At 37.1% G+C, this 26,855-nt stretch overlaps 1 protein-coding gene and 6 non-coding genes across 7 annotated transcripts in view; 4 read left to right on the top strand and 3 right to left on the bottom strand.

Moving 5' to 3' along the window:
• Positions 1-26,855, top strand: part of LOC123318394 — a 332,282-nt gene that overhangs the window by 286,145 nt on the left and 19,282 nt on the right. The window contains exon 5 of the mRNA XM_044905003.1: positions 22,064-22,088. Within this exon, the coding sequence (XP_044760938.1) occupies positions 22,064-22,088 (25 nt within the window). The remainder of the gene's footprint in view (positions 1-22,063; positions 22,089-26,855) is intronic.
• On the bottom strand, positions 1,641-1,713 carry Trnaf-gaa. Its single transcript has one exon. It is a non-coding gene; the product is annotated as a tRNA-Phe (tRNA).
• On the bottom strand, positions 2,406-2,478 carry Trnaf-gaa. The gene has a single exon. It is a non-coding gene; the product is annotated as a tRNA-Phe (tRNA).
• On the bottom strand, positions 3,527-3,599 carry Trnaf-gaa. The gene has a single exon. It is a non-coding gene; the product is annotated as a tRNA-Phe (tRNA).
• On the top strand, positions 8,328-8,400 carry Trnaf-gaa. The gene has a single exon. It is a non-coding gene; the product is annotated as a tRNA-Phe (tRNA).
• Positions 8,715-8,787, top strand: Trnaf-gaa. Its single transcript has one exon. It is a non-coding gene; the product is annotated as a tRNA-Phe (tRNA).
• Positions 9,198-9,270, top strand: Trnaf-gaa. Its single transcript has one exon. It is a non-coding gene; the product is annotated as a tRNA-Phe (tRNA).

Genomic DNA, 26,855 nt, shown 5'->3' with positions numbered 1-26,855 from the left:
TCAATTTTTTGGGATTTTGAAATCTTAAATGAGAAAAAATACAAAATAGAGATATAAAAACGAAAAAGTTCTCAAATTCGGAAGCAAAACTCCTTTATTGTCCAAAATATTCACGAGACTACGAGACCCCTGCAAGACTCTATTACGAGAAGCGAGACGGGACCGAGAAATATCTCGTCTCGTCTCGTCGATGAAAAGTTCGAAGTCTCGTCTAGAAAACGAGACGAGACGAGACTGTCGAAAACGAGACTTTCGTGGACCTATCCATAGAATAAAATCACAGGTCCTGATCTAGTTATTGGCAAAATCCAGATTTCCAGAAACCACATAAAAATCGCGAGTCCACCTCTGCGGGTAAAAAGTATAAGATTGCGAGCTGGTACGGGGGGGTGGGCGTCCGCCGCCCGGGGTGGCCTCGGGGGTGGCGGAAAGAGAAGGAAAACTAGTCTGCTCAGCTATGCGATGCCGAGTTGGGTTAATGGCCGTTTGAAATTGCGCTTTCCATCTTGTCTCATCCCGCCTATTCCTTGCACGTAAGGAACTCAACTCATGCGACTTGTAATATTTGTTCTCCTCTCTTCCGAAACCCGGCGCTTTCGACCCCCGACCCCAACGCGGGGGGGTTTCATCTGGTGCCTTATGAGATCTTGTGGCGCGTGTGGGATCGTCCCGAGGCATAATCGCGAAGGATATGAGTTTCCTATTATGTTGGTGTTCCGGAAAAGGTGCAATTATATTTTATGTCGGGGGAAATTTTTTTTCGCGCCGTTTTGGTGGTTGGTTTTGTCCCTGGATCGATCCGTCCACTCAATTTAGCAAATCTGAGTTTTTTTTAATAAACTACGCAATCAACTTCTTGTCAAGCTTCATTCCAATATTAACAAACATCAACTAGACGCAAAGAATGAAGAATATAGATAAAAATTCATAAAGAATAGCAGTATAACAACAGAAATGACAATGATCTATTGATAATAAGGGAAAACTTCCTAGGCAGAACTAGTTGGGAAAGTATCAACAGTAGATTCTTGAGGTCAAAAGAAACACTTTTTTTCTGATTCGGTCTTGATAAAAAATATAGCCATTTTAAGTTTTCATAATGAACTGTGCCATCCCTGGAAAGACAAAATTACTTTCGGAATAACTAGCTGAATCTGTGACATTACACATCTGTGGATCTTTTGAACAGAGTTGTATTCGGCCAAAGTACCCAATTTTTCATATTTCACAGATTCGTTTCAATTTTTGAACATCAAATTACTCGAAAACTGCGCATTATACCAGAAAATATGGAGAATACTTTTATTTTGAAAAACGTTCAAATATTCGTTAGATAGCGTCCAACTTAGTTTCAAGAGTTGGGTTCTTTGAATTTTTGGTATTTTTATGGTACGTACTGGTCATAATGAGAAAACTGGAAGACGTGGGTGATTTCTATTGCGAAATTCATTTCATTCGATGAAACCGTTAGTGAGATATTACTACCAATAACAATTTTTTATGGGTTTTAGGATTTTCAACTGTCTTTTACAAACCGAGCTGTTTCGGAAAAAAAGGTAATACAATATAAAAAAATCAAATAAATACTTGTTAACCACCTAATACTCATCAATACTTTAAAAATTATTGGCAAAAAGTACTGCCGAAACCCGGGATCGAACCAGGGACCTTTAGATCTTCAGTCTAACGCTCTCCCAACTGAGCTATTTCGGCCCTGTGCTGGGTGGCATTGAGATGGATTCCACTTTCAGATGTTTTACTCACTGTGTGTAATAGACAGAGTTTTGTTCTGTGAATGGCAGAGAAGAAACAGAGTTGAATCGCCAGGTGGCGTTGGGAGCTCATAAATACTTTCTAGTGCATGCTTGTGTTTAATAAATTTCGCCAATTCCAATACCCTTGAGAATTTTGTTCTGCTATGACGCTGACAAATAACCATGGTCAGTAGGCTATACATCTTGGAAAAAATGGTCCTTCTGTTGTTACCTCGAATGATGGTGTGTTGGCTAGTTCAAACATTTGATTGTCACTTTCGAATTGAATGTTGAGGCATTATACTTCTCTGAATTTTTCCAACGTCTAGTAGTCAAGGTGAATGCAAACTCTTTTAAATTCTTAAGTTTTGGAGTGAGTTCAAGATGTTCTATACCTCCAAACTCCAAATGTATTTGAGGAAATCGAGTGAAGAATTTACCGATGTTTTAACTCAAATATTTCATAATGGAATCATGATAACAAATCCCGTCCGACGATACGCTTAATTTTTTTTTTTAGTTTCTCATACGAATTACATTAAAAAACTTGGTCTTTTGCCTGGAACTCTTTCAGTGTGAAACGTTATGTGAGTGACTAATATTAAACTGTAAGTAGATGAAATTCAATGAGCTGTAGGTATCAAAAAATTTTGCCGAAACCCGGGATCGAACCAGGGACCTTTAGATCTTCAGTCTAACGCTCTCCCAACTGAGCTATTTCGGCCCTGTGCTGGGTAGTAAGGAGATGGATTCCACTTTCAGGTGTATGTAATAATTTGGTTGAAAGTCAGTTTTTTCAATTACCTATACCGGATTATTGATTCCTGCAAATACTTCAATAGTTACACTTATATTCGACCTTTGTGAAGGATAAGTAAAAAAAAAACATCAAATGCTTCCTCACCAACAAAAGGTCCAACCATTTCTTGCACACAAGAATGGCAATTTGAAAAAACACAACTACCCTCTTTACTTTTTGTAGACGGTGAAGGACTATAACTACCCAATGATACATCAAAGTGGTAGTTAAAATAAAATCGACCAATTCGAGTATTTTTTATAAAATATGTATTAAATACCGAAGATTAGTATTCTGTGCTTCTCATTCTACTCGCTGTGTATAATAGATAGAGTTTTGTTCTGTGAATGGCAGAGAAAAACAGAGTTGAATCGCCAGGTGGCGTTGGGAGATCATAAATACTTCCTAACGCATGCTTGCGTTTAATGTATTTCGCCAATTCCAATACCCTTTCATAGAGGTGAGAGGTGAGATTTTTGTTCTGCTATGACGCTGACAAATAACCACGGTCAGTAGCCTATTCATCTTAGAAAAAATGGTCCTTCTTCTGTTGTTACCTCAGATGATGGTGTGTTGGCTAGTTCAAACATTCGATTATCACTTTCGAATTGAATGTTGAGGCATTATACTTCTGAATTTTTCCAACGTCTAGTAGTCAAGGTGAATGCAAACTCTTTTGAATTCTTAATTTTGGAGTGAGCTCAAGATGTTCTATACCTCCAAACTCCAAATGCATTTGAGGACATCGAGTGTAGAATTTACCGAGGTTTTAACTCAAATATTTTATAATGAAACCATGATAACAAATCTTGTCCGACGAGACTCTTATTTTTTTTTTTTAGTATCTCATATGAATTACTTTAAAAAAATTGGTCCTTTGCCTGCAACTCTTTCAGGGTGAAACGTTAGGTACGTGACTAATATGGAAATGTTAGTTGATGAAATTCGATGATCTGTAGGTATCAAAAAATTCTGCCGAAACCCGGGATCGAACCAGGGACCTTTAGATCTTCAGTCTAACGCTCTCCCAACTGAGCTATTTCGGCCCTGTAAGGAACACATATCATGATCGTACCGACAGTACCTACTCTTATCTATATTCAAGAGTACAAAAATTATCGACAGTTTCACACACTGGTCCGGATACAATGACAGTTTCTTTCGTTTTAGCCATGGAAAAAAATCGAAAGAGTTTCACCAAACTCGAGCACAATCTCCACAAGACGGAAAGTTTTGGGTGGCCTGGTTTAATAAAGCCGGCGCGTAGAAAACCACCCCCTCCCCAAACCGCATTCGGCTCGTCTCTAATTACATTTACACAGCACGGAATGGGTACAATTATTTTATGCTCTGATTCGATGTTCTTAATTGCATCTTAAAACATTTAGTAGCATGTGTTTCATCTTGACTGGATGCACAAACTGCCAGCGCGCGAAACTTCTGGCAAATTTCAATTAAGAACGTGTCTGCCGAGGAATTCGGCAACTCGCGGCTTGATTGTGTTTAGGGGATGCCTATGGGGCGACAGAGGGGAAGAAACGTGAAAGTTTTGAAGAAGGCGCTCACTAGAAATAAAATTGCAATGAAATCAATGCAAATTACATTGGTTCAAGTTCGAGTTACGAAGATCTTCAAATGAAACTGCAATTGAAAATTTTCAATTTCAATGAAAAATCATACCTACTACATACACTTTTTTCTTCACGATTTTTTCCGATTCATCCATTTTGAGTTTTCATAATGAGCTATGCCATCACTTGGAATTATACTAAGTACTATTATAAAAAAAAAGCATACACTCACTTCTTCTATTCCATTCGGTTAAGGAAGTAGTATTTTTAAAACGATGAATGAGGTACCGCAATTTCGTTGGTGATAATTATTGATTATTCTTCCCTCAATTTTTTCCCATTTTCTATAGATGAATTCACCTGGCAACCACCCATATTCTCTGATATTCATCTCGAGTATCGCTTATTGTCGTTGTTCATTTCATTTCAAGAGTTACCTGATCCAAACATAAACCATTTATCCTGTGAACATCAAATATGAGACGTTTCACCATCATAACGAGGGACAGTGTGGAACATGGAACCTGGAAATAGGGAAAATTGGAAACTACCAAATCTGACAAAGTGCATCCTTGACCAATCCCCCGTAGAAAGACCCCTGATTACCCCGATTTAACAGCGTATCTACACTCCACCTCCACACTTGCGAATTGGGTGCTAATCCCGCCCGACTAAGCCGTTCCCGGCTATATTCCCGCTAATAAATATGCAGCTTTATATAATCCCCGAAAACGTAAGACCGGCTCTACCGGCGGAGATCCCTCCTGGACCCTCTCTTCATTCGGGGAGATTTGCATATTTGAATAGAATATCAATTTCGGTGTATGGCCGGAGTATAGCGCGAAGATGGGCTCCTCTATCCGCACGTCGTATTTCGTCGTCTTTCACGGCCGACCTGAATGTCGAATGGCCCTTTGAATTTTGACCCGTCGTCCTGCGAGATGAATGACGTTAGGGCCACTTTAGACGAGTTCTCGGCGTAATGGGCAACTAACGTCGTATACGAAAGCGGGATATCTTTTGTAGGATAAGCATTCATGCTAGGGGTTAGGGTTTTCGATTTGGTTTGGTTAATCAAGAAGATTATCGAACTGTGCACTTGAACATCACGAAAGACACAATTCATTTATGTTAAACATGAGTTAAAACGAGGATCACATTGTTTAAGCTTGAAATAGCATGGCCTGCTCAAAACACTGTATGAAGAAAAGACTGAACGTTCATAATTACCAGAATAGACCACTGAACAACTACCATCGAGATAACATAAGAGCAAATATTCACCTTTCTACCAGACGACAACGGTATACAACAAATTACCACAAGAAATAAAACAGAAGAAATCCTCCAAGTTGTTTACTGGGGCACTCAAGAGATACACAATGATACATCCAACATAGTGGATGCTATTTTTGTCTTTTTTATTCTGCGGGAACATCATGATTGATGATTTGTAGAATTATGTTAATGAATAAAATAAACAAAGAAAATAGGTTTGAACAGATTGCAATCGAATATCTACTTAATCTTTAGGATAGGAGATAATTCTTGTTAGTTTATTCTCAAAGGATTTTATGTACCTAGATATGATGTAGCAAAGTAAAATTTAGGTTCTTGTAGATAACGCCTTCTTTTGAGTGCGAGATGTAGCACCCTCATTCATTCATTCATTGGTATCTTGTTACCCAGAATAAATCTACAAAAAGACTCCAAAACGAAACTATCGGAGCGATCAAACTTATAATTTCTTAGGGCTTCTTGCGACTGTATGCCCTACGGGACTGAAGAGATCCAACCGTGACCCACAGATCCACACTCTGGGCATGGATAGTCACCAACGAGATCTGGACGCCGCTGTATTCTTCTCGAGTCTTCATTATAACTGTGGACCAAAGACCTCCACTGTGATCTGTCTAACGCTAGTTGTTCCCAGTTATGATGGCATTAACTGATTTTAGGGATTGATGCAGTATATCCTCAAACCTCTTATACTGGGCCTCCTGGTTTCCGAGCTTCCTCTGTGAATACGCCATACATAGCTATTTTGGGAAGTCTTGTGTCTTGCATCCTCAGAATGTGGCCGCTCTATCAGAGTTGGTCCCTCGTCTCAATTGTTATACAACTCGCGGGCCGCAAGACTTCCGCATCTGAAACTGCACTATTTTTCTTAGATGACGATGTTGAGTTTGTTCAAGCTGTTTAAGATGTCGCCTGTAGGGCGTTCAGCTTTCGTTTCCGTGAAGAAGCGTTAGGAGGACCATTGCTTTGTAAACAGCTGTCTTGGTCTTCAGATTGAAGTCGTGATTTTGAAACACTCTATCCTTTAGCTTCCAGAATGCCCGTGATGCCGAATTGATACGGTTGTGTATTTCCGTGTCCAGGTTAGCCCTAGTATTTATGAAGCTTCCCAAGTATTTGAACTGCTCGACCTGTTCCAGAGTTTCATCCTCCAGGCTGATATCTGTTTGAAGGCTTTCTGTCGGACTTACCAAGATTTTGGTTTTGTCGATATTGAGTCCAAAGCCTAAAGCTTCGTATATTATGTTTATAGGTGTCCAACATTATTTGTAGATCCTCTGAGCTGCTAGCGATAAGTGCGCAGTCGTCTGCATATTGAAGTTCCGTGATAAACGGGTTTTACTCTGAGGCGCTTCAGGTTAAAGAGGCCTTCATCAAATCTGAATCTCAATCCAACACCTCTTACAGGCATACTCATGTCAGCAATTGTCGAGACAGTTAGTGCGAAAATCATTGAACTAAGGCTTAGGACTACACCCTGGAAATTGAAGAAGTTTGCACCCGAATGGCTTGTCGGTTTGAATCATGGCGTGTTGTTCATTTGTCAACTGTCAGCCGTGGAGTGCGCAACAACCAACATTGCACGCGAAATTTAAATTTAATTTCGTTGAGTTTTATTGATTTTACCAATTTTCTAGGAAACTTTTCTAGGTTTTTTCACGTAGGAACCTTACAAGAAGGCTGAGGAAGGTTTTAAAGAAAAAATGAATAAAATCGGTTCAACCGTTTTCCCGTAATGCGATGACAACGCAGAACATTATTTTTTGTGGGTGAAGATATTCTGTTTTGTTGGAATACAGACTCAGCACCCCTTCTATCCCCCCAATTCTTGACCCACGCCCCTAACATATGGTAAAAAACCCTCGGAATATTATAATCCGTCAAATATTCGAGATAGATCATACGAATCGACAACAAAAACTCGGAAACTTTTCAATCCCCCCCGATCTTCATTGCCTTCCAGCGATCCGCGTCGGCCGTTTCTTTTTACGACCCCATCCGGACGTCCATCCGCGTGCAAATGCGACCCGGGGTCGGTGGGTCCGCCCGGGCGTCGAAAAAGTTCCCATAGGTGCCCTCGAAAAACGTCATCGAAAGGCGTAAATCCGAATTTACGCCCGGCCGGTGAATGGAAACACCGACCGCAACGGCGCAGTTTTCGTGTAAATATATACATATAATACGTATTTATTTATAAATATTGCGGCTTATACACTCGCCGCCAGCGCCATCTATTCATATTACGCGTCGGGCGGTTATGGCGATATCGGGCGTTTGACGTTTTACGGTTATTAGGGTAGGATGCCCGTTTCGATGGATCAGATAAAGGGTTATTTTATTGTATTCTGCATATTTTTTGTGGAAAACTGAAAACTGTTGAAATATACAGTCGTGGGAAAGAGAATTCATAAATTAAGTGGTGAGTTTGTTCTCAAAGGCGAGAAGTGAAATTACAAAGCCTGAAGGCTATGTTTACGCCTACCTATATTGATTTGAGATTGATCTTGATTTGTTAAACGGAAAAAGAGGATTATAATAAACTCAATTATAAAAAAAAGTGAAGAGCGGCTTACCTGGAAAAAATAAACAATTTGACAACATCAAATGGCAGATATTGCCACACGCACTTATGTTTTCATCAAATTCTGTATTAACAAAATTGATTCAATCTCTCCGGGTTCTAATATATGGCTCAGTGACGAACAGCCGGACGAAAAGTAAATCAGTACGAAAAGTGAATCAGGACGAAAAGTACTGTCGACTTTTCGTTCGAAAAATGGATTTATGATAGAGCACTGCCACAGCACGCGCCCACTTATACGTTTGTATCGTACCTATTACTATTCATTTAAAATTTCAAGTTCACTGCAGTCATAACTGGGACTGGCTGACCTAAAAGCATCAGCCGAAATAGCTCAGTTGGGAGAGCGTTAGACTGAAGATCTAAAGGTCCCTGGTTCGATCCCGGGTTTCGGCATATCTTTTTGTAGTGTTACTTAAAGTCTGATTTCGTAGGAACAGGTTTACATATTGTCTACTAGTTTTACACAAAGGCGTCTACACTGCTGAAAAATGAATATATACCATGTGCATTGGCGTATGATTGCCTATTACGCACACAAAATATGGTCCTCATAACACCTTATGACTTAATTAAAAATATTACAAGAAACTCATTTCTTGTAGGTGTTTGACTTTTTATGGCCCTTATGTGCGATAATGAGCTATTGCAACTTATTTGGTGTTGTGTTCATTGCCTGGTAACAGTCGCTCATTGTCCTAAAATTATAAGCCGAAATAGCTCAGTTGGGAGAGCGTTAGACTGAAGATCTAAAGGTCCCTGGTTCGATCCCGGGTTTCGGCATTCGTTTTGATGTGAAATGAAATTCGTAAAAGTACTTAAAAAGTGCTCATTTCATATATAAAAATATATATCTCTAAACTTCGAACCAACAAATACTAAAAGGTGATAAAAAATGGCTTATATTCAGGTAATTCATTTTCCCTTAAGATTATATTCTAGTTATCCAAGTTTTTGCGTCAAAACTTAGTTAACATATTAAGCTTTCCAATATCAAATTGCAATTGAAAATTTAGAAAAATCTCTCAATCAACTTTTACCTAAAATCTGTATCATTGTTGGAAAGTCCATTGAATGAACTTGTTAAGTAGTGCAATAATTATTATATTAGTGATATTAGTAAATAATTATTATTCATTTTTCATTTCCATTTTACAGCCCAGTGTGAAGGGGTCATTGTCCTAAAATCATCAGCCGAAATAGCTCAGTTGGGAGAGCGTTAGACTGAAGATCTAAAGGTCCCTGGTTCGATCCCGGGTTTCGGCATATTTTTTATTGGGGAACAAAACTGAAATTCAAATAGGTACTTAAAGGTTTCAGGGACAGTCTGGAGTGCAATTCTTTGCTGAACTATCAACTCTTTGGTTTCGTAGAATCTACAAAACCTTCTCTATGCATTTCATATCCTGGGGACAGTGTTAGAACACCATCATTCTTAGACAGAGGAGTCAAAAGGTCATTTTAGGTCATTTTAGGCAAGCGGTTAGTTCATTTTTGACCCAAAATATCGAGGTTTTCGAAATCGATTTTTTATGTTATACTAGAAGCCTTGGCAACGATGATTATAAAACGCAGATGCCAATTGGATCGGAGGCATATAACGGGAGATATCGCAGATTTAAATTTGCAAATTTTTGAAAAATGCCATTTTCAGGATGAAAATTTAAACGAAGGAAGATGAGCTTTCGAAAATACTCGCAATAGATTCAGCGTGTTCGAAAACTTATATTTTCATACCAAAATTTCAAATATCTGGCCAAATTCAGGAGAAAATAATTTTTTTTGTTTTTCCACTTTTCATTTTCGAGTTGACTTCGAAGAGCTCTCTGGAGTGCAATTCTCTATTGAATCATCAACTATTTGGTTTTCTAGAATCTTCAAAACAAATTCTATGCACTCCATATCCTAGGATAGTAATGGAACATCCTAATTTTCAGACACAGTAGCAAATAGGTCATTTTTGGGGGGTCCAACCCCTTGCTCATTTTTGACCCAAAAAATCGAGATTTTCGAAATCGAGTTTTTGTGGTAGGGTGGAAGCCTAGGCAACGCTGATTATATAACCGGAAATCCCAATTCGATCAGACAAATATAACAGGAGATATCGCAGATTGAAATTTGCAAATTTTTGAAAAATGCCATTTTCAAGATGAAAATCTAAACCAAGGAAGATAGGATTTCGAAAATACTCGCAATAGATTCAGCGTGTTGGAAAACCTATATTTTCATACCAAAATTTCAAATATCTGGCACTGTTTGGGAGAAAATAATTTTTTTCGTTTTTCCACTTTTCATTTTCGAGTTGACTTCGAAGAGCTCTCTGGAGTGCAATTCTTTATTGAATCATCAACTGTTTGGTTTTCTAGAATCTTCAAAACAAATTCTATACACTCCTTATCCTAAAATAGTAATAGAACATCCTGATTTCCAGACAGAGTAGCAAATAGGTCATTTTAGGGGGGTCCAACCACTTGCTCATTTTTGACCCAAAAAATCGAGATTTTCGAAATCGAGTTTTTGTGCTAGGGTGGAAGCCTAGGCAACGCTGATTATATAACCGGAAATCCCAATTCGATCAGACGAATATAACAGGAGATATCGCAGATTGAAATTTGCAAATTTTTGAAAAATGCCATTTTCAAGATGAAAATCTAAACGAAGGAAGATAAGCTCTCGAAAATACTCGCAATAGATTCAGCGTGTTCGAAAACCTATATTTTCATACCAAAATTTCAAATATCTGGCCAAATTCAGGAGAAAATAATTTTTTTTGTTTTTCCACTTTTCATTTTCGAGTTGACTTCGAAGAGCTCTCTGGAGTGCAATTCTCTATTGAATCATCAACTGTTTGGTTTTCTAGAATCTTCAAAACAAATTCTATGCACTCCATATCCTAGGATAGTAATGGAACATCCTAATTTTCAGACAGAGTAGCAAATAAGTCATTTTTGGGGGGTCCAACCCCTTGCTCATTTTTGACCCAAAAAATCGAGATTTTCGAAATCGAGTTTTTGTGCTAGGGTGGAAGCCTAGGCAACGCTGATTATATAACCGGAAATCCCAATTCGATCAGACGAATATAACAGGAGATATCGCAGATTGAAATTTGCAAATTTTTGAAAAATGCCATTTTCAAGATGAAAATCTAAACGAAGGAAGATAGGCTTTCGAAAATACTCGCAATAGATTCAGCGTGTTCGAAAACCTATATTTTCATACCAAAATTTCAAATATCTGGCCCTGTTTGGGAGAAAATAATTTTTTTCGTTTTTCCACTTTTCATTTTCGAGTTGACTTCGAAGATCTCTCTGGAGTGCAATTCTCTATTGAATCATCAACTGTTTGGTTTTCTAGAATCTTCAAAACGAATTCTATACACTCCTTATCCTAAAATAGTAATAGAACATCCTGATTTCCAGACAGAGTAGCAAATAGGTCATTTTAGGGGGTCCAACCCCTTGCTCATTTTTGACCCAAAAAATCGAGATTTTCGAAATCGAGTTTTTGTGCTAGGGTGGAAGCCTAGGCAACGCTGATTATATAACCGGAAATCCCAATTCGATCAGACGAATATAACAGGAGATATCGCAGATTGAAATTCGCAAATTTTTGAAAAATGCCATTTTCAAGATGAAAATCTAAACGAAGGAAGATAAGGTCTCGAAAATACTCGCAATAGATTCAGCGTGTTCGAAAACCTATATTTTCATACCAAAATTTCAAATATCTGGCCAAATTCAGGAGAAAATAATTTTTTTTGTTTTTCCACTTTTCATTTTCGAGTTGACTTCGAAGAGCTCTCTGGAGTGCAATTCTCTATTGAATCATCAACTGTTTGGTTTTCTAGAATCTTCAAAACAAATTCTATACACTCCTTATCCTAAAATAGCAATAGAACATCCTGATTTCCAGACAGAGTAGCAAATAGGTCATTTTAGGGGGGTCCAACCCCTTGCTCATTTTTGACCCAAAAAATCGAGATTTTCGAAATCGAGTTTTTGTGCTAGGGTGGAAGCCTAGGCAACGCTGATTATATAACCGGAAATCCCAATTCGATCAGACGAATATAACAGGAGATATCGCAGATTGAAATTTGCAAATTTTTGAAAAATGCCATTTTCAAGATGAAAATCTAAACGAAAGAAGATAGGCTTTCGAAAATACTCGCAATAGATTCAGCGTGTTCGAAAACCTATATTTTCATACCAAAATTTCAAATATCTGGCCCTGTTTGGGAGAAAATAATTTTTTTCGTTTTTCCACTTTTCATTTTCGAGTTGACTTCGAAGATCTCTCTGGAGTGCAATTCTCTATTGAATCATCAACTATTTGGTTTTCTAGAATCTTCAAAACAAATTCTATGCACTCCATATCCTAGGATAGTGATGGAACATCCTAATTTTCAGACACACTAGCAAATAGGTCATTTTTGCGGGGTCCAACCCCTTGCTCATTTTTGACCCAAAAAATCGAGATTTTCGAAATCGAGTTTTTGTGCTAGGGTGGAAGCCTAGGCAACGCTGATTATATAACCGGAAATCCCAATTCGATCAGACGAATATAACAGGAGATATGGCAGATTGAAATTTGCAAATTTTTGAAAAATGCCATTTTCAAAATGAAAATCTAAACGGAGGAAGATAAGCCTTCGAAAATACTCGCAATAGATTCAGCGTGTTCGAAAACCTATATTTTCATACCAAAATTTCAAATATCTGGCCAAATTCAGGAGAAAATATTTTTTTTTGTTTTTCTACTTTTCATTTTCGAGTTGACTTCGAAGAGCTCTCTGGAGTGCAATTCTCTATTGAATCATCAACTATTTGGTTTTCTAGAATCTTCAAAACAAATTCTATGCACTCCATATCCTAAAATAGTAATAGAACATCCTGATTTCCAGACAGAGTAGCAAATAGGTCATTTTAGGGGGTCCAACCCCTTGCTCATTTTTGACCCAAAAAATCGAGATTTTCGAAATCGAGTTTTTGTGCTAGGGTGGAAGCCTAGGCAACGCTGATTATATAACCGGAAATCCCAATTCGATCAGACGAATATAACAGGAGATATCGCAGATTGAAATTCGCAAATTTTTGAAAAATGCCATTTTCAAGATGAAAATCTAAACGAAGGAAGATAAGGTCTCGAAAATACTCGCAATAGATTCAGCGTGTTCGAAAACCTATATTTTCATACCAAAATTTCAAATATCTGGCCCTGTTTGGGAGAAAATAATTTTTTTCGTTTTTCCACTTTTCATTTTCGAGTTGACTTCGAAGATCTCTCTGGAGTGCAATTCTCTATTGAATCATCAACTATTTGGTTTTCTAGAATCTTCAAAACAAATTCTATGCACTCCATATCCTAGGATAGTGATGGAACATCCTAATTTTCAGACACACTAGCAAATAGGTCATTTTTGCGGGGTCCAACCCCTTGCTCATTTTTGACCCAAAAAATCGAGATTTTCGAAATCGAGTTTTTGTGCTAGGGTGGAAGCCTAGGCAACGCTGATTATATAACCGGAAATCCCAATTCGATCAGACGAATATAACAGGAGATATGGCAGATTGAAATTTGCAAATTTTTGAAAAATGCCATTTTCAAAATGAAAATCTAAACGGAGGAAGATAAGCCTTCGAAAATACTCGCAATAGATTCAGCGTGTTCGAAAACCTATATTTTCATACCAAAATTTCAAATATCTGGCCAAATTCAGGAGAAAATATTTTTTTTTGTTTTTCTACTTTTCATTTTCGAGTTGACTTCGAAGAGCTCTCTGGAGTGCAATTCTCTATTGAATCATCAACTATTTGGTTTTCTAGAATCTTCAAAACAAATTCTATGCACTCCATATCCTAGGATAGTAATGGAACATCCTAATTTTCAGACACAGTAGCAAATAGGTCATTTTTGGGGGGTCCAACCCCTTGCTCATTTTTGACCCAAAAAATCGAGATTTTCGAAATCGAGTTTTTGTGCTAGGGTGGAAGCCTAGGCAACGCTGATTATATAACCGGAAATCCCAATTCGATCAGACGAATATAACAGGAGATATCGCAGATTGAAATTTGCAAATTTTTGAAAAATGCCATTTTCAAGATGAAAATCTAAACCAAGGAAGATAGGCTTTCGAAAATACTCGCAATAGATTCAGCGTGTTGGAAAACCTATATTTTCATACCAAAATTTCAAATATCTGGCACTGTTTGGGAGAAAATAATTTTTTTCGTTTTTCCACTTTTCATTTTCGAGTTGACTTCGAAGAGCTCTCTGGAGTGCAATTCTTTATTGAATCATCAACTGTTTGGTTTTCTAGAATCTTCAAAACAAATTCTATGCACTCCATATCCTAGGATAGTAATAGAACATCCTGATTTCCAGACAGAGTAGCAAATAGGTCATTTTAGGGGGGTCCAACCCCTTGCTCATTTTAGACCCAAAAAATCGAGATTTTCGAAATCGAGTTTTTGTGCTAGGGTGGAAGCCTAGGCAACGCTGATTATATAACCGGAAATCCCAATTCGATCAGACGAATATAACAGGAGATATCGAAGATTGAAATTTGCAAATTTTTGAAAAATGCCATTTTCAAGATGAAAATCTAAACGAAGGAAGATAAGCTTTCGAAAATACTCGCAATAGATTCAGCGTGTTCGAAAACCTATATTTTCATACCAAAATTTCAAATATCTGGCCAAATTCAGGAGAAAATAATTTTTTTTGTTTTTCCACTTTTCATTTTCGAGTTGACTTCGAAGAGCTCTCTGGAGTGCAATTCTCTATTGAATCATCAACTGTTTGGTTTTCTAGAATCTTCAAAACAAATTCTATGCACTCCATATCCTAAGATAGTAATGGAACATCCTAATTTTCAGACACACTAGCAAATAGGTCATATTTGGGGGGTCCAACCCCTTGCTCATTTTTGACCCAAAAAATCGAGATTTTCGAAATCGAGTTTTTGTGCTAGGGTGGAAGCCTAGGCAACGCTGATTATATAACTGGAAATCCCAATTCGATCAGACGAATATAACAGGAGATATCGCAGATTGAAATTTGCAAATTTTTGAAAAATGCCATTTTCAAGATGAAAATCTAAACGAAGGAAGATAAGCTTTCGAAAATACTCGCAATAGATTCAGCGTGTTCGAAAACCTATATTTTCATACCAAAATTTCAAATATCTGGCCAAATTCAGGAGAAAATAATTTTTTTTGTTTTTCCACTTTTCATTTTCGAGTTGACTTCGAAGAGCTCTCTGGAGTGCAATTCTCTATTGAATCATCAACTGTTTGGTTTTCTAGAATCTTCAAAACAAATTCTATACACTCCTTATCCTAAAATAGCAATAGAACATCCTGATTTCCAGACAGAGTAGCAAATAGGTCATTTTAGGGGGGTCCAACCCCTTGCTCATTTTTGACCCAAAAAATCGAGATTTTCGAAATCGAGTTTTTGTGCTAGGGTGGAAGCCTAGGCAACGCTGATTATATAACCGGAAATCCCAATTCGATCAGACGAATATAACAGGAGATATCGCAGATTGAAATTTGCAAATTTTTGAAAAATGCCATTTTCAAGATGAAAATCTAAACGAAGGAAGATAGGCTTTCGAAAATACTTGCAATAGATTCAGCGTGTTCGAAAACCTATATTTTCATACCAAAATTTCAAATATCTGGCCCTGTTTGGGAGAAAATAATTTTTTTCGTTTTTCCACTTTTCATTTTCGAGTTGACTTCGAAGATCTCTCTGGAGTGCAATTCTCTATTGAATCATCAACTGTTTGGTTTTCTAGAATCTTCAAAACAAATTCTATACACTCCTTATCCTAAAATAGTAATAGAACATCCTGATTTCCAGACAGAGTAGCAAATAGGTCATTTTAGGGGGTCCAACCCCTTGCTCATTTTTGACCCAAAAAATCGAGATTTTCGAAATCGAGTTTTTGTGCTAGGGTGGAAGCCTAGGCAACGCTGATTATATAACCGGAAATCCCAATTCGATCAGACGAATATAACAGGAGATATGGCAGATTGAAATTTGCAAATTTTTTAAAAATGCCATTTTCAAGATGAAAATCTAAACCAAGGAAGATAGGCTTTCGAAAATACTCGCAATAGATTCAGCGTGTTGGAAAACCTATATTTTCATACCAAAATTTCAAATATCTGGCACTGTTTGGGAGAAAATAATTTTTTTCGTTTTTCCACTTTTCATTTTCGAGTTGACTTCGAAGAGCTCTCTGGAGTGCAATTCTTTATTGAATCATCAACTGTTTGGTTTTCTAGAATCTTCAAAACAAATTCTATGCACTCCATATCCTAGGATAGTAATAGAACATCCTGATTTCCAGACAGAGTAGCAAATAGGTCATTTTAGGGGGGTCCAACCCCTTGCTCATTTTTGACCCAAAAAATCGAGATTTTCGAAATCGAGTTTTTGTGCTAGGGTGGAAGCCTAGGCAACGCTGATTATATAACCGGAAATCCCAATTCGATCAGACGAATATAACAGGAGATATCGCAGATTGAAATTTGCAAATTTTTGAAAAATGCCATTTTCAAGATGAAAATCTAAACGAAGGAAGATAAGCTTTCGAGAATACTCGCAATAGATTCAGCGTGTTCGAAAACCTATATTTTCATACCAAAATTTCAAATATCTGGCCAAATTCAGGAGAAAATAATTTTTTTTGTTTTTCCACTTTTCATTTTCGAGTTGACTTCGAAGAGCTCTCTGGAGTGCAATTCTCTATTGAATCATCAACTGTTTGGTTTTCTAGAATCTTCAAAACAAATTCTATGCACTCCATATCCTAGGATAGTAATGGAACATCCTAATTTTCAGACACACTAGCAAATAGGTCATTTTTGGGGGGTCCAACCCCTTGCTCATTTTTGACCCAAAAAATCGAGATTTTCGAAATCGAGTTTTTGTGCTAGGGTGGAAGCCTAGGCAACGCTGATTATATAACTGGAAATCCCAATTCGATCAGACGAATATAACAGGAGATATCGCAGATTGAAATTTGCAAATTTTTGAAAAATGCCATTTTCAAGATGAAAATCTAAACGAAGGAAGATAAGCTTTCGAAAATACTCGCAATAGATTCAGCGTGTTCGAAAACCTATATTTTCATACCAAAATTTCAAATATCTGGCCCTGTTTAGGAGAAAATAATTTTTTTCGTTTTTCCACTTTTCATTTTCGAGTTGACTTCGAAGAGCCTTCTGGAGTGCAATTCTCTATTGAATCATCAACTGTTTGGTTTTCTAGAATCTTCAAAACAAATTCTACGCACTCCATATCCTAGGATAGTAATGGAACATCCTAATTTTCAAACAGAGTAGCAAATAGGTCGTTTTTGGGGGGTCCAACCCCTTGCTCATTTTGGACCCAAAAAATCGAGATTTTCGAAATCGAGTTTTTGTGCTAGGGTGGAATCCTAGGCAACGCTGATTATATAACCGGAAATCCCAATTCGATCAGACGAATATAACAGGAGATATCGCAGATTGAAATTTGCAAATTTTTGAAAAATGCCATTTTCGAAATGAAAATCTGAACGAAGGAAGATAGGCTTTCGAAAATACTCGCAATAGATTTAGCGTGTTCGAAAACCTATATTTTCATACCGAAATTCGAAATATCTGGCCCTGTTTAGGAGAAAATAATTTTTTTCGTTTTTCCACTTTTCATTTTCGAGTTGACTTCGAAGAGCTCTCTGGAGTGCAATTCTCTATTTAATCATCAACTGTTTGGTTTTCTAGAATCTTCAAAACAAATTCTATGCACTCCATATCCTAGGATAGTAATGGAACATCCTAATTTTCAGACAGAGTAGCAAATAGGTCATTTTTGGGGGGTCCAACCCCTTGCTCATTTTTGACCCAAAAAATCGAGATTTTCGAAATCGAGTTTTTGTGCTAGGGTGGAAGCCTAGGCAACGCTGATTATATAACCGGAAATCCCAATTCGATCAGACGAATATAACAGGAGATATCGCTGATTGAAATTTGCAAATTTTTGAAAAATGACATTTTCAAGATGAAAATCTAAACGAAGGAAGATAAGCTTTCGAAAATACTCGCAATAGATTCAGCGTGTTTGAATTCCTATATTTTCATACCAAAATTTCAAATATCTGGCCCTGTTTAGGAGAAAATAATTTTTTTCGTTTTTCCACTTTTCATTTTCGAGTTGACTTCAAAGAGATGTCTGGAGTGCAATTCTCTATTGAATCATCAACTGTTTGGTTTTCTAGAATCTTCAAAACAAATTCTATACACTCCTTATCCTAAAATAGTACTAGAACATATCCTGATTTCCAGACAGAGTAGCAAATAGGTCATTTTAGGGGGTTCAACCCCTTGCTCATTTTTGACCCAAAAAATCGAGATTTTCGAAATCGAGTTTTTGTGCTAGGGTTGAAGCCTAGGCAACGCTGATTATATAACCGGAAATCCTAATTCGAAAAGACGAATATAACAGGAGATATCGCAGTTTGAAATTTGCAAATTTTCGAAAAATGCCATTTCCAAGATGAAAATCTAAACGATGGAAGATAGGCTTTCGAAAATACTCGCAGTAGATTCAGTGTATTCGGAAACCTAAATTTCCATTCCAAACTTCCAAATATCTGACACTGTTATAAATTATTCATATGCACATTTTTTCACCAAGACAATCAAACATCTCTTAGTTCACTCAGATCATAATGAGGGGATAGAAAAAATTTGAAGATTTTTATCCTATTTTCCTCAGCGTGGACAAAGTAATCTACATATCTACGCTCTCCCAGTCACACAGAATGTCACCTTAATTAAAATACCATAGAGCGGTCATTTTCGGCGTATCTGAAGCATGTGGAATCCGTGAAGGAATGTTGAAAGATAAAGGATAAAAAAATCCACCGTCCTTCACTTTATCCATTGGGGCGTAACTTTCGTATGAGTTAAATGGACAGTTTTCGATTCTATCTTCGTTATTGGTCGATGAAATTGGTTTATCGGTCGGGCATGTTGAATCCACAAAAACTAGAAGCCATTAAACGTGTCCGAACGGCTTTAACAGACCGTTTAGATTAGAAAATGGGAGAAATGATAGGCAACGATTCATTGGTCTTTAAAGAACGTCCTACCTGTCCGCAATCAAGTTGATTGAAACTGGCAATTCAACTAACCAGATCCAAAGATACTGTCTTTAATTGTATCAAGAATTGATGGAGCAGATTTCGGTTTTCACCAAGTTCCTAATGGCAACAAAATGCAACAAAAAACGAGGAGGGGGAGCCTGCAACTGGAAAACGCATTTTGCAAAAATTTTGCATTTTCTTTCGACATCCTCGCGCAGCTCAACTGAGCGAATCCCCAACCAAAACCAGCATTCTCCAGATCGGTTTACTCGAGATTCGAATGGAAAATCACCGTGTATATTCCAAGTTCCGAAAGGCTCATAGCCAGACCCATTTCACGGGAATCCCATGCGACTTAAACCCTGGAAACTGAACGGGAGCGGGATGCGATGAATTCGGAACTTTCCAAATAAGACTGCGAAGTTGAATTTGTTGTCGAAACTTTGTACCCACTCTAAATGCAAATTCGGCCGCCGTTCCAGCACCAGAACAAACAACAAGATACATTAGAATGCCTAAACATGGCTCCGAAGAAATTCTAATGTTCATCTTTATGTCGGGCGAGAGGACGGCGTGGAAGGGGGTATTTAAAATTCATTAAAAAATAAATTAAATGCAAATATTCTTAATGGTGGGTAAGGATGAGGGTTCTCCTTTTGGAGCATTCCTTTGTTTTTTGAGGATTAACAGCTTTTTTCGTTTGAAGTTGGTGATGATGAAGATTAGAATGTTTTTTCATGGCTAGAATATATCAAAAAATAAGAGATGATACACTGGAAAACTTGGCTCATTCCAAATCAAAGTCGAGAAAATGATGAAAAGTTAATTTTAGCTTTTACAGAAGTGAAATTTTTAGGTGATTATCTAGATTTTCATAAAAATTCATAAATCCAATATGATGGCTCTATTATGGAAGACCAGTTTTTTGATTATGATTCTTTACGAATCAAAAATGGTGTGTCGTGGTCGAAGATTCTGAAACTCTTAAGGTACAGCTTTCCTGGGATTTTAGGTCAGAACTAAAATAAGATAAGATTCTTGGCCTATTATCAGATGTCAATAATTTGCTACCTCATTTCCTTTTTTTCAATTCGTATTGCCTTTCCTCAGGTAATCATATTACAGGGCAGCTATATAGCAAAAATATATACAATGTTCCTTGTTCTGTAACCTGAATATAGCATTTAGAGCACAAATATAGAACAGTTGTGAAGCTGCTATGCTTCTATACCCGCCTCAAATATCCTTGTTTGAGGTAGAAAGGAGCTATATAGGAACATAGCTCCTTTCTGTAGAAAGCATAAAAAGTTCAAATATGGATCATTTAAATATTTGTTCCCAATGAGATCTATATGTAATACGTCAATGTGATATAAAAAAATGTGTTCTTGATAACTCTTCAACAAAAGCAAATCCATGTGACACACAAAAAACTAATTATACGTTCAATATCTGCTCTCCACTGAAAACATGTGTCATACTCTCTCCATGATCTTAAACTGATACATGGCAATTTTAGAACAAAGCTACAAATATGTTACGTGAATATCATGGAGCGGGAACATGTATTCACAAAATGTGGATATAATTCGGATACAGCGTAATAGTTACAGAAAAATAACACATAACAAAGTTGCCTATTAAATCTCCCAAGAAAACATAACAGATATGTTACTGGTCACCTGGGTTATTTGTAGTAGAAACTTACCTCAAAAAAATTCTAATTATTTATTTTAAACAAATTACAATAATTTTGTCCAATTGTGGCCAATACATTCATTGTTAGTCAAAGTGTGACATAACGTTTACTCTTACAGTATTTTTCCACTGGAACTGTTCGTAAATGACCAAGAAGTGTCATTTCAATTTTCTTCATTTATTTTCTTTTACATTTTCTTCTACTCAGAAAAGTTAAAAATTTTTGTTGAAATGTGTTCTCTACTTTAAATTCGTTTGTAATAGCATGAAAATTTCAAGATCAAGATTGTTTTTGCAATTGTCTAACACAGCCAAGATACCAGAAAAACAGCCCTCTTCATTTTGAACTGTCGCCGATGAGAGCGTGAATAGATTTCCAGGAGTTAAACTCATGTTTTGGATACTTGACATCAACGAAATACAGTATTACATCCCCGAATCTAATCTCCAAAATTATCTCGAATTTTCCGACCACCCCCCGTTGGGAAGATTTAATAAAATTCCTCATTATGCCGAAGCGAGACGCATCTGCGAAAACTAATCCCATCTCTCGCGTCTCCCTTGATTTACACCACGGAAAGAACGTTTTATAAAAGTTATTTCGATCGGCAATCCGTCCCTAATATCATCTTGATGGCCGCCTTCTTACGACCTCCACTCCATACCGAAGGCAGTAACACATGTACTAAAGGACCGTAAGAAAACGGTGTAAATCTTTCGTTGGCGACGGGGACTGGGAGGCCAAAGGAGGGGATGTTCTCTAGTTTGTTGCTAGATGGTATGTAGTCGAGGGTAGATATGGAAAAAAGTTTGATTAATGGGTTTGCGCGCCCCATCTGCTGAACATAGAGGGGATGGCAGTTGATGAGAGTATAATTAGATACGGGTACTTAGGTTGATTGTTTTTCCTTATGTTGAGATGGTGGAGTTGTTAGGTTTTTTCGAATTCTCTGTAAACAATTTTAAATATTCGATTAACATCGATTTTTCTAACAATTTCGTACATTTTCCATCGGGGTGATAGTTGTGGGGCTCTGATGAGTTGAGACAACACCGAAACCATTTCATCTTGTAGTGATTGCTGTCTTTCTTTGTTGTAACGTTTGTTGATAGTTTCATGAACGAGTGTTATTCGTCCGAATCTTACTAATATGTAATGATTTTGATGATAACTTCTGCTACTAGGTTGAAATCTGTAATTCCTAATTAGCAATTTTGTTGCAGGGTTTCATGCAAGTGCGGTGTTGTGGTGAGTAAGAATTTTGTTATCTCTTCATGGAAATTATCATTATCATGAGTTTTATACTTTGTATTAACATTTTGCTTTTAAATTAGTTTCAAATCAAAGGGGAAAAGCTTGCAGCACCCGGATTAACCCCGTTAGGCGGCAGTTCGCGATCTCGACTCGAAAATTTATTTACGAAAGCCGTTCGCACGTACTTCCATTACGGAATGGCCGAGATATATATCGTTCCGAATCTAACTTATAGAATTCCATTTTCCGAGACCGAGAACGTGGTCGTTTTCACGTTCTTATGATTCGTTCGTGTCGACTGCGAATTTCCGAGTTAATAAAGGAGACGGAAAACGGCAATCTTAACTGCCGCGGGGAGTTGGATCACGTTTCTTAATGCCTCCCCGATGAGGGGGGGTTGGTAAAGGGGTGGACTGTTGATTGATTTTCAACTGGTTAGCGAGCGGATGCGTTTCAGGGTGTGTCGTAGATCGTCTTGAAGTACGTTGGAACAGATGGTTGATGGAAGTCGTGGAAGATAATTCAAGGAGCATTTTCGATAGCTTTGTATTCGTAACATAGTTCAAAAACACGGTGTCGTCAAAGCTGAGGCTTTTTTTTTTGACAGAAGGTAGAACTCATCAAAATAAGTCGTTTAACCAAAAATTGCGTATATAAAATATCCAAGATGGCTAAGATACAACCCCTAGAAGTTCGACAAAATTTCATTGAATTTCAAGTACGGGACTGTGGAAGGTGACCCTGGCATCGCAAAAACGAAATAAAACATAAACGTATGGCTGGACAATGAATGGTTCAGTACCAAGTTCATCGGATTAGATGCATCAGGTTGTATCGTGCAATTAAGGGTGGAAAAAATGTAGAAAATTGAGGCAGATTCTTGAAAGTGCTTATGTTAGTTATGTTAAAAAAGTGCTAGGATGTTTCCTCATTTCATCTTCTTTTTACGATGATTGTTGGAATGTTCGAACAAGAAGATTGTGATGCCCTTTGTGAAAAAATATGTTAATAATTTAGACGAATTTTGTTGGTGAGATTTTGAAGTATTATTCTATTTTTTACACTTGTGTCCAAAGTCTCTTCTGTCAGTTGGTATCGAAATGAGCCATCTCATAGAATCGTGTAAGTTACTTAAAAATAATGAGAACAATTCGGCAATCCTAAGTTTCCACCTTGTATAAACTGTGGTTTGACGAATTTCGAGTTCAAGTGCATCAAGAAATGTTAGTAGGTTGTTTTCTACGATTTTTATGGTTCTACAGGGTGTGGCGTAATGAATGGATAATATGGAGCCTGCAGGTAGAGGACTCTATGGCGGTTGAGAACAATATATTTTACGTTTAGTAAAAGTGCCTTCGTTTTCGAGATATTCGAGATTTTCGAAAATTCAAGAAAATCACACCCTTCGCCACTCTTTTTGCAGGCAAGACTCCAAATGAAGGAATTTTTTCAAACTGTTTTTTGGATAGTATTCCTGGATAGATGCGCTATCGAATGTAAATTATTATTTTCGAGGCGCATGAATAGTTTTTCATAAATAAAAGAATCAACTCAAATTTTTCGTTTTGCTTATTTTTTTTCCTAAGTTCAACCCAGCGTGGTGTGAAAAATAATATGGTTACCTGAGTGCCAAAGCAAGAGAAAACATGCCTGTTTCACTGAGATTCTGAAATGGTATAACTCACTCTATTTGCAGCATTAAATACAAAATAAATTCCTATTAAAATGAGTCAAGGCAGAGTTTGACGTAAGCCTTTTTCTGTAATTTGTAGCAACTGAAATGAGACTTGCAAGCAGAATAAAGCAATTATTCATAAGAAGTTGTAGAGCATCTAGTACTGCTCCCGATGCACACTTTGAACACTTTTTGTAAAACTCGATTCAATCAAACAATAATTTAAAATTGGTTTTTTTTCCTCGTATTCTTTCATTATCAAGCCCTATAGTTATAAAGTTGATAGTTTTTAAGCGAATTTCAAGTAACGAAGTGAATTTAATCACTTTTGTAATTAAGAAAAAAAGCTTAAAATTAGTCAATTTTTATTACATTGAATCAAGACCCTTGTTACAAAAATGCTGAAATTTAATGCTTAACTTGAAAATATTGATTTCACAACGTTGGGGTTCAATAATAAAGGTAAACGAGAAAAAAATAACAATTTTAAAATATCGTTTCATTGAATAAAGTTTCACAAATCACGAATGATGCTTAAATTGGCCACCATGAGTTCTGATACTTACTCTATAGTCTACACTTACTAATGAATCATAGCTTTATTGCATAGATATCAACAATTTTAAAATGAGTGTCGTTTCATTGAATTGAATATCACAAAAGAATCTCTAAGAGGCCATTATGAGCTTCAGTAAATGCTCTATACCTTCTTATAGACGATTGCTTCATTTTGCTTGCATTTCTCATTATAGATGCTAAAGATTTTAGAAACACTGTTTACATTAAACTAGGCCTCAACTGATTGCAAAAGGAATTTCTTTTGTATTAAATGCTGAGAATACAGGGAGTTATACCATTTCGGAATCTCAATGAAACAGGCATGTTTTTTCTTGCATTGGCTCTTAGGTAAGCATATTATTTTTTACACCGCGCTAGGTTGAACTTATGAAAAAAAATTAGCAAAACGGAAAAGTTGAGTTAGATCTTTTTTTCATGAAGAACTATTCATGCGCCTCGAAAATAATGAATTACATTCGATAGATCATCTATCCAGGAATACTATCCAAAAAACAGTTTGAAAAAATTCCTTCATTTGGAGTCTTGCCTGCAAAACGAGTGGCGAAGGGTGTAATTCTCTTGAATTTTCGAAAATCTCCAATATCTCGAAAACCAAGGCACTTTTACAAAACGTAAAATATATTTTTCTGAACCGCCATAGAGTCCTCTACTCACAGGCTCAATATTATCCATTCATTACGCCACACCCTGTATATCTAATGAATCCATGGACGATATCTCTTCCATGTTGCCAAAAAAGTAGATACGATCCACGTTTTTTCATCAAAATTTTGTACGACTTCATTTGATCCCTCTTCTCAAGGCCTGCCATAAATGCATCAGCTATAAAACAGGTAATAGGCTAAAATTGGTTTAGTGAGTTCCTTGGAAAACACCCTGTAGAACCATATGGTATGTCTTCACTCTTGAAGACATTTTAAGGTTCCTTAAATCACGATACAATACAGTAGCAATTCAGAAAAGGCCACTGCAACTTCCGAATCATGCGACAACTCATCACCAACCGCCATTGCAGAGTTTTCAATTTCCCCGAGGAAAATTATATCGAAATCTGGACCCGACGGACCACGAAAGTGCCCCCCCCCCCTCTTCCTGCCTAGAACAACCCACAACGTCGTCGTCAATACCAATGATAATTCTTTCCAATAATTTCCGAATTTTCCCTTTCCTGCTACCATATATATATATATATACTGCAGGAGGTTAGTTACCGGACCGTAGATTTACGGCCGCAATTTTCTTTCTGCCGGCTTTGCCCGGGTTATTTAGGTGCCGGAAGTTTCCCAACTCCCCCCCGAGGCCAGGGCGGAATGTTCTCAAAAGTCCATTAGTTTCTGGTAAATGTACTTCGGCGAACAAATACTGCGTCTGAAATACCGGATCAGCAGTTTTCCCGATGGCGGGGCCGTTGAAATATGGGAGTTTCAAAGTGTAAGACGGAAGATATAAAATTGGAATGTCGCGGACTACAGCCGGAGTCGTTATGGATGGGCCTGGGAGGAAATCCGGCGATTTGACTGGGCTTCTCGTTCTGCCATGAAATGAACGCATCTTTGATGTGGCCATATTGTTTTTTAGCTGTCGAACTGAGTATCTCAATAGGGTCATATAAATATGAAAACAATATAAACAACGTTGGTCTTGAAGAGTGCAAAATTCACATTTACAGAGACGTAAATGTGAGTTACATTATGAGAGTTACAAAATAAGAGAACTTATGAGGGACACCACTAATCGTTGGTTTCGAGAAGAGTTAAGATCAAATCTGTATGTCGAGCAAGATGAAGGAATATGAGAATATATCTATGAGAATACAAGTTATAACGAGGAGATCATACCAAATGAGAGAGTAAACGATTACCAGAAGAGAACTTGCAGGGTGGAACTAGAACAAGAGATTGTCAACAAGTGTCATGGCTTACCACTGACCGTTGAACCATCAACTAAATTCAGGCTCCAACCTGAAGACATGAGAATTCATTAATCTGAAACTCGATAACAGCAATTAGTCATATGTACATAAGTGAGAGGTTAACAACAGAGTTGAGCTGAGAAATGAAATAACTCATTATAATCAGTGAGATGAACATGAGAAAAGAATAAATCAGCATTCATTATCAAAGGGAAGGAAATGAGAAAGTTTAATTCTGCTGCAACATATCTATTTCCATGTGAGAAACCTTGAGAGATCTGAAAATCTATTTGAGTAATGAAATATTATAAAATATATATTCTTGAGGACTTAGGTGAATCGAATCGATCTACTATAAATTGAGAACTACTTGTGGGGATTACCATTCTGTTGTAGATTGCTTATGATCTTACTCGTGCACATATTTCATACATAATGAAAGCATGAAAAGTAATTTTATATTTGAGAAACTGAGAAGGCTTCGAGTTGAACCATAAATAGCACCAATATTGAACGAGAAGACTACTCAATGACGTGAACTTACAAAAAAGTTTTACAATAATCGAGTCCAACATGAGAGAAGTAAATTCATCAA

Source organism: Coccinella septempunctata, chromosome 8 (assembly GCF_907165205.1).
Source record: "Coccinella septempunctata chromosome 8, icCocSept1.1, whole genome shotgun sequence".
NCBI lineage: Eukaryota > Metazoa > Arthropoda > Insecta > Coleoptera > Coccinellidae > Coccinella > Coccinella septempunctata.
Note: the sequence above shows the minus strand (reverse complement) of the source record. Positions and strands in the feature narration are given on the sequence as shown.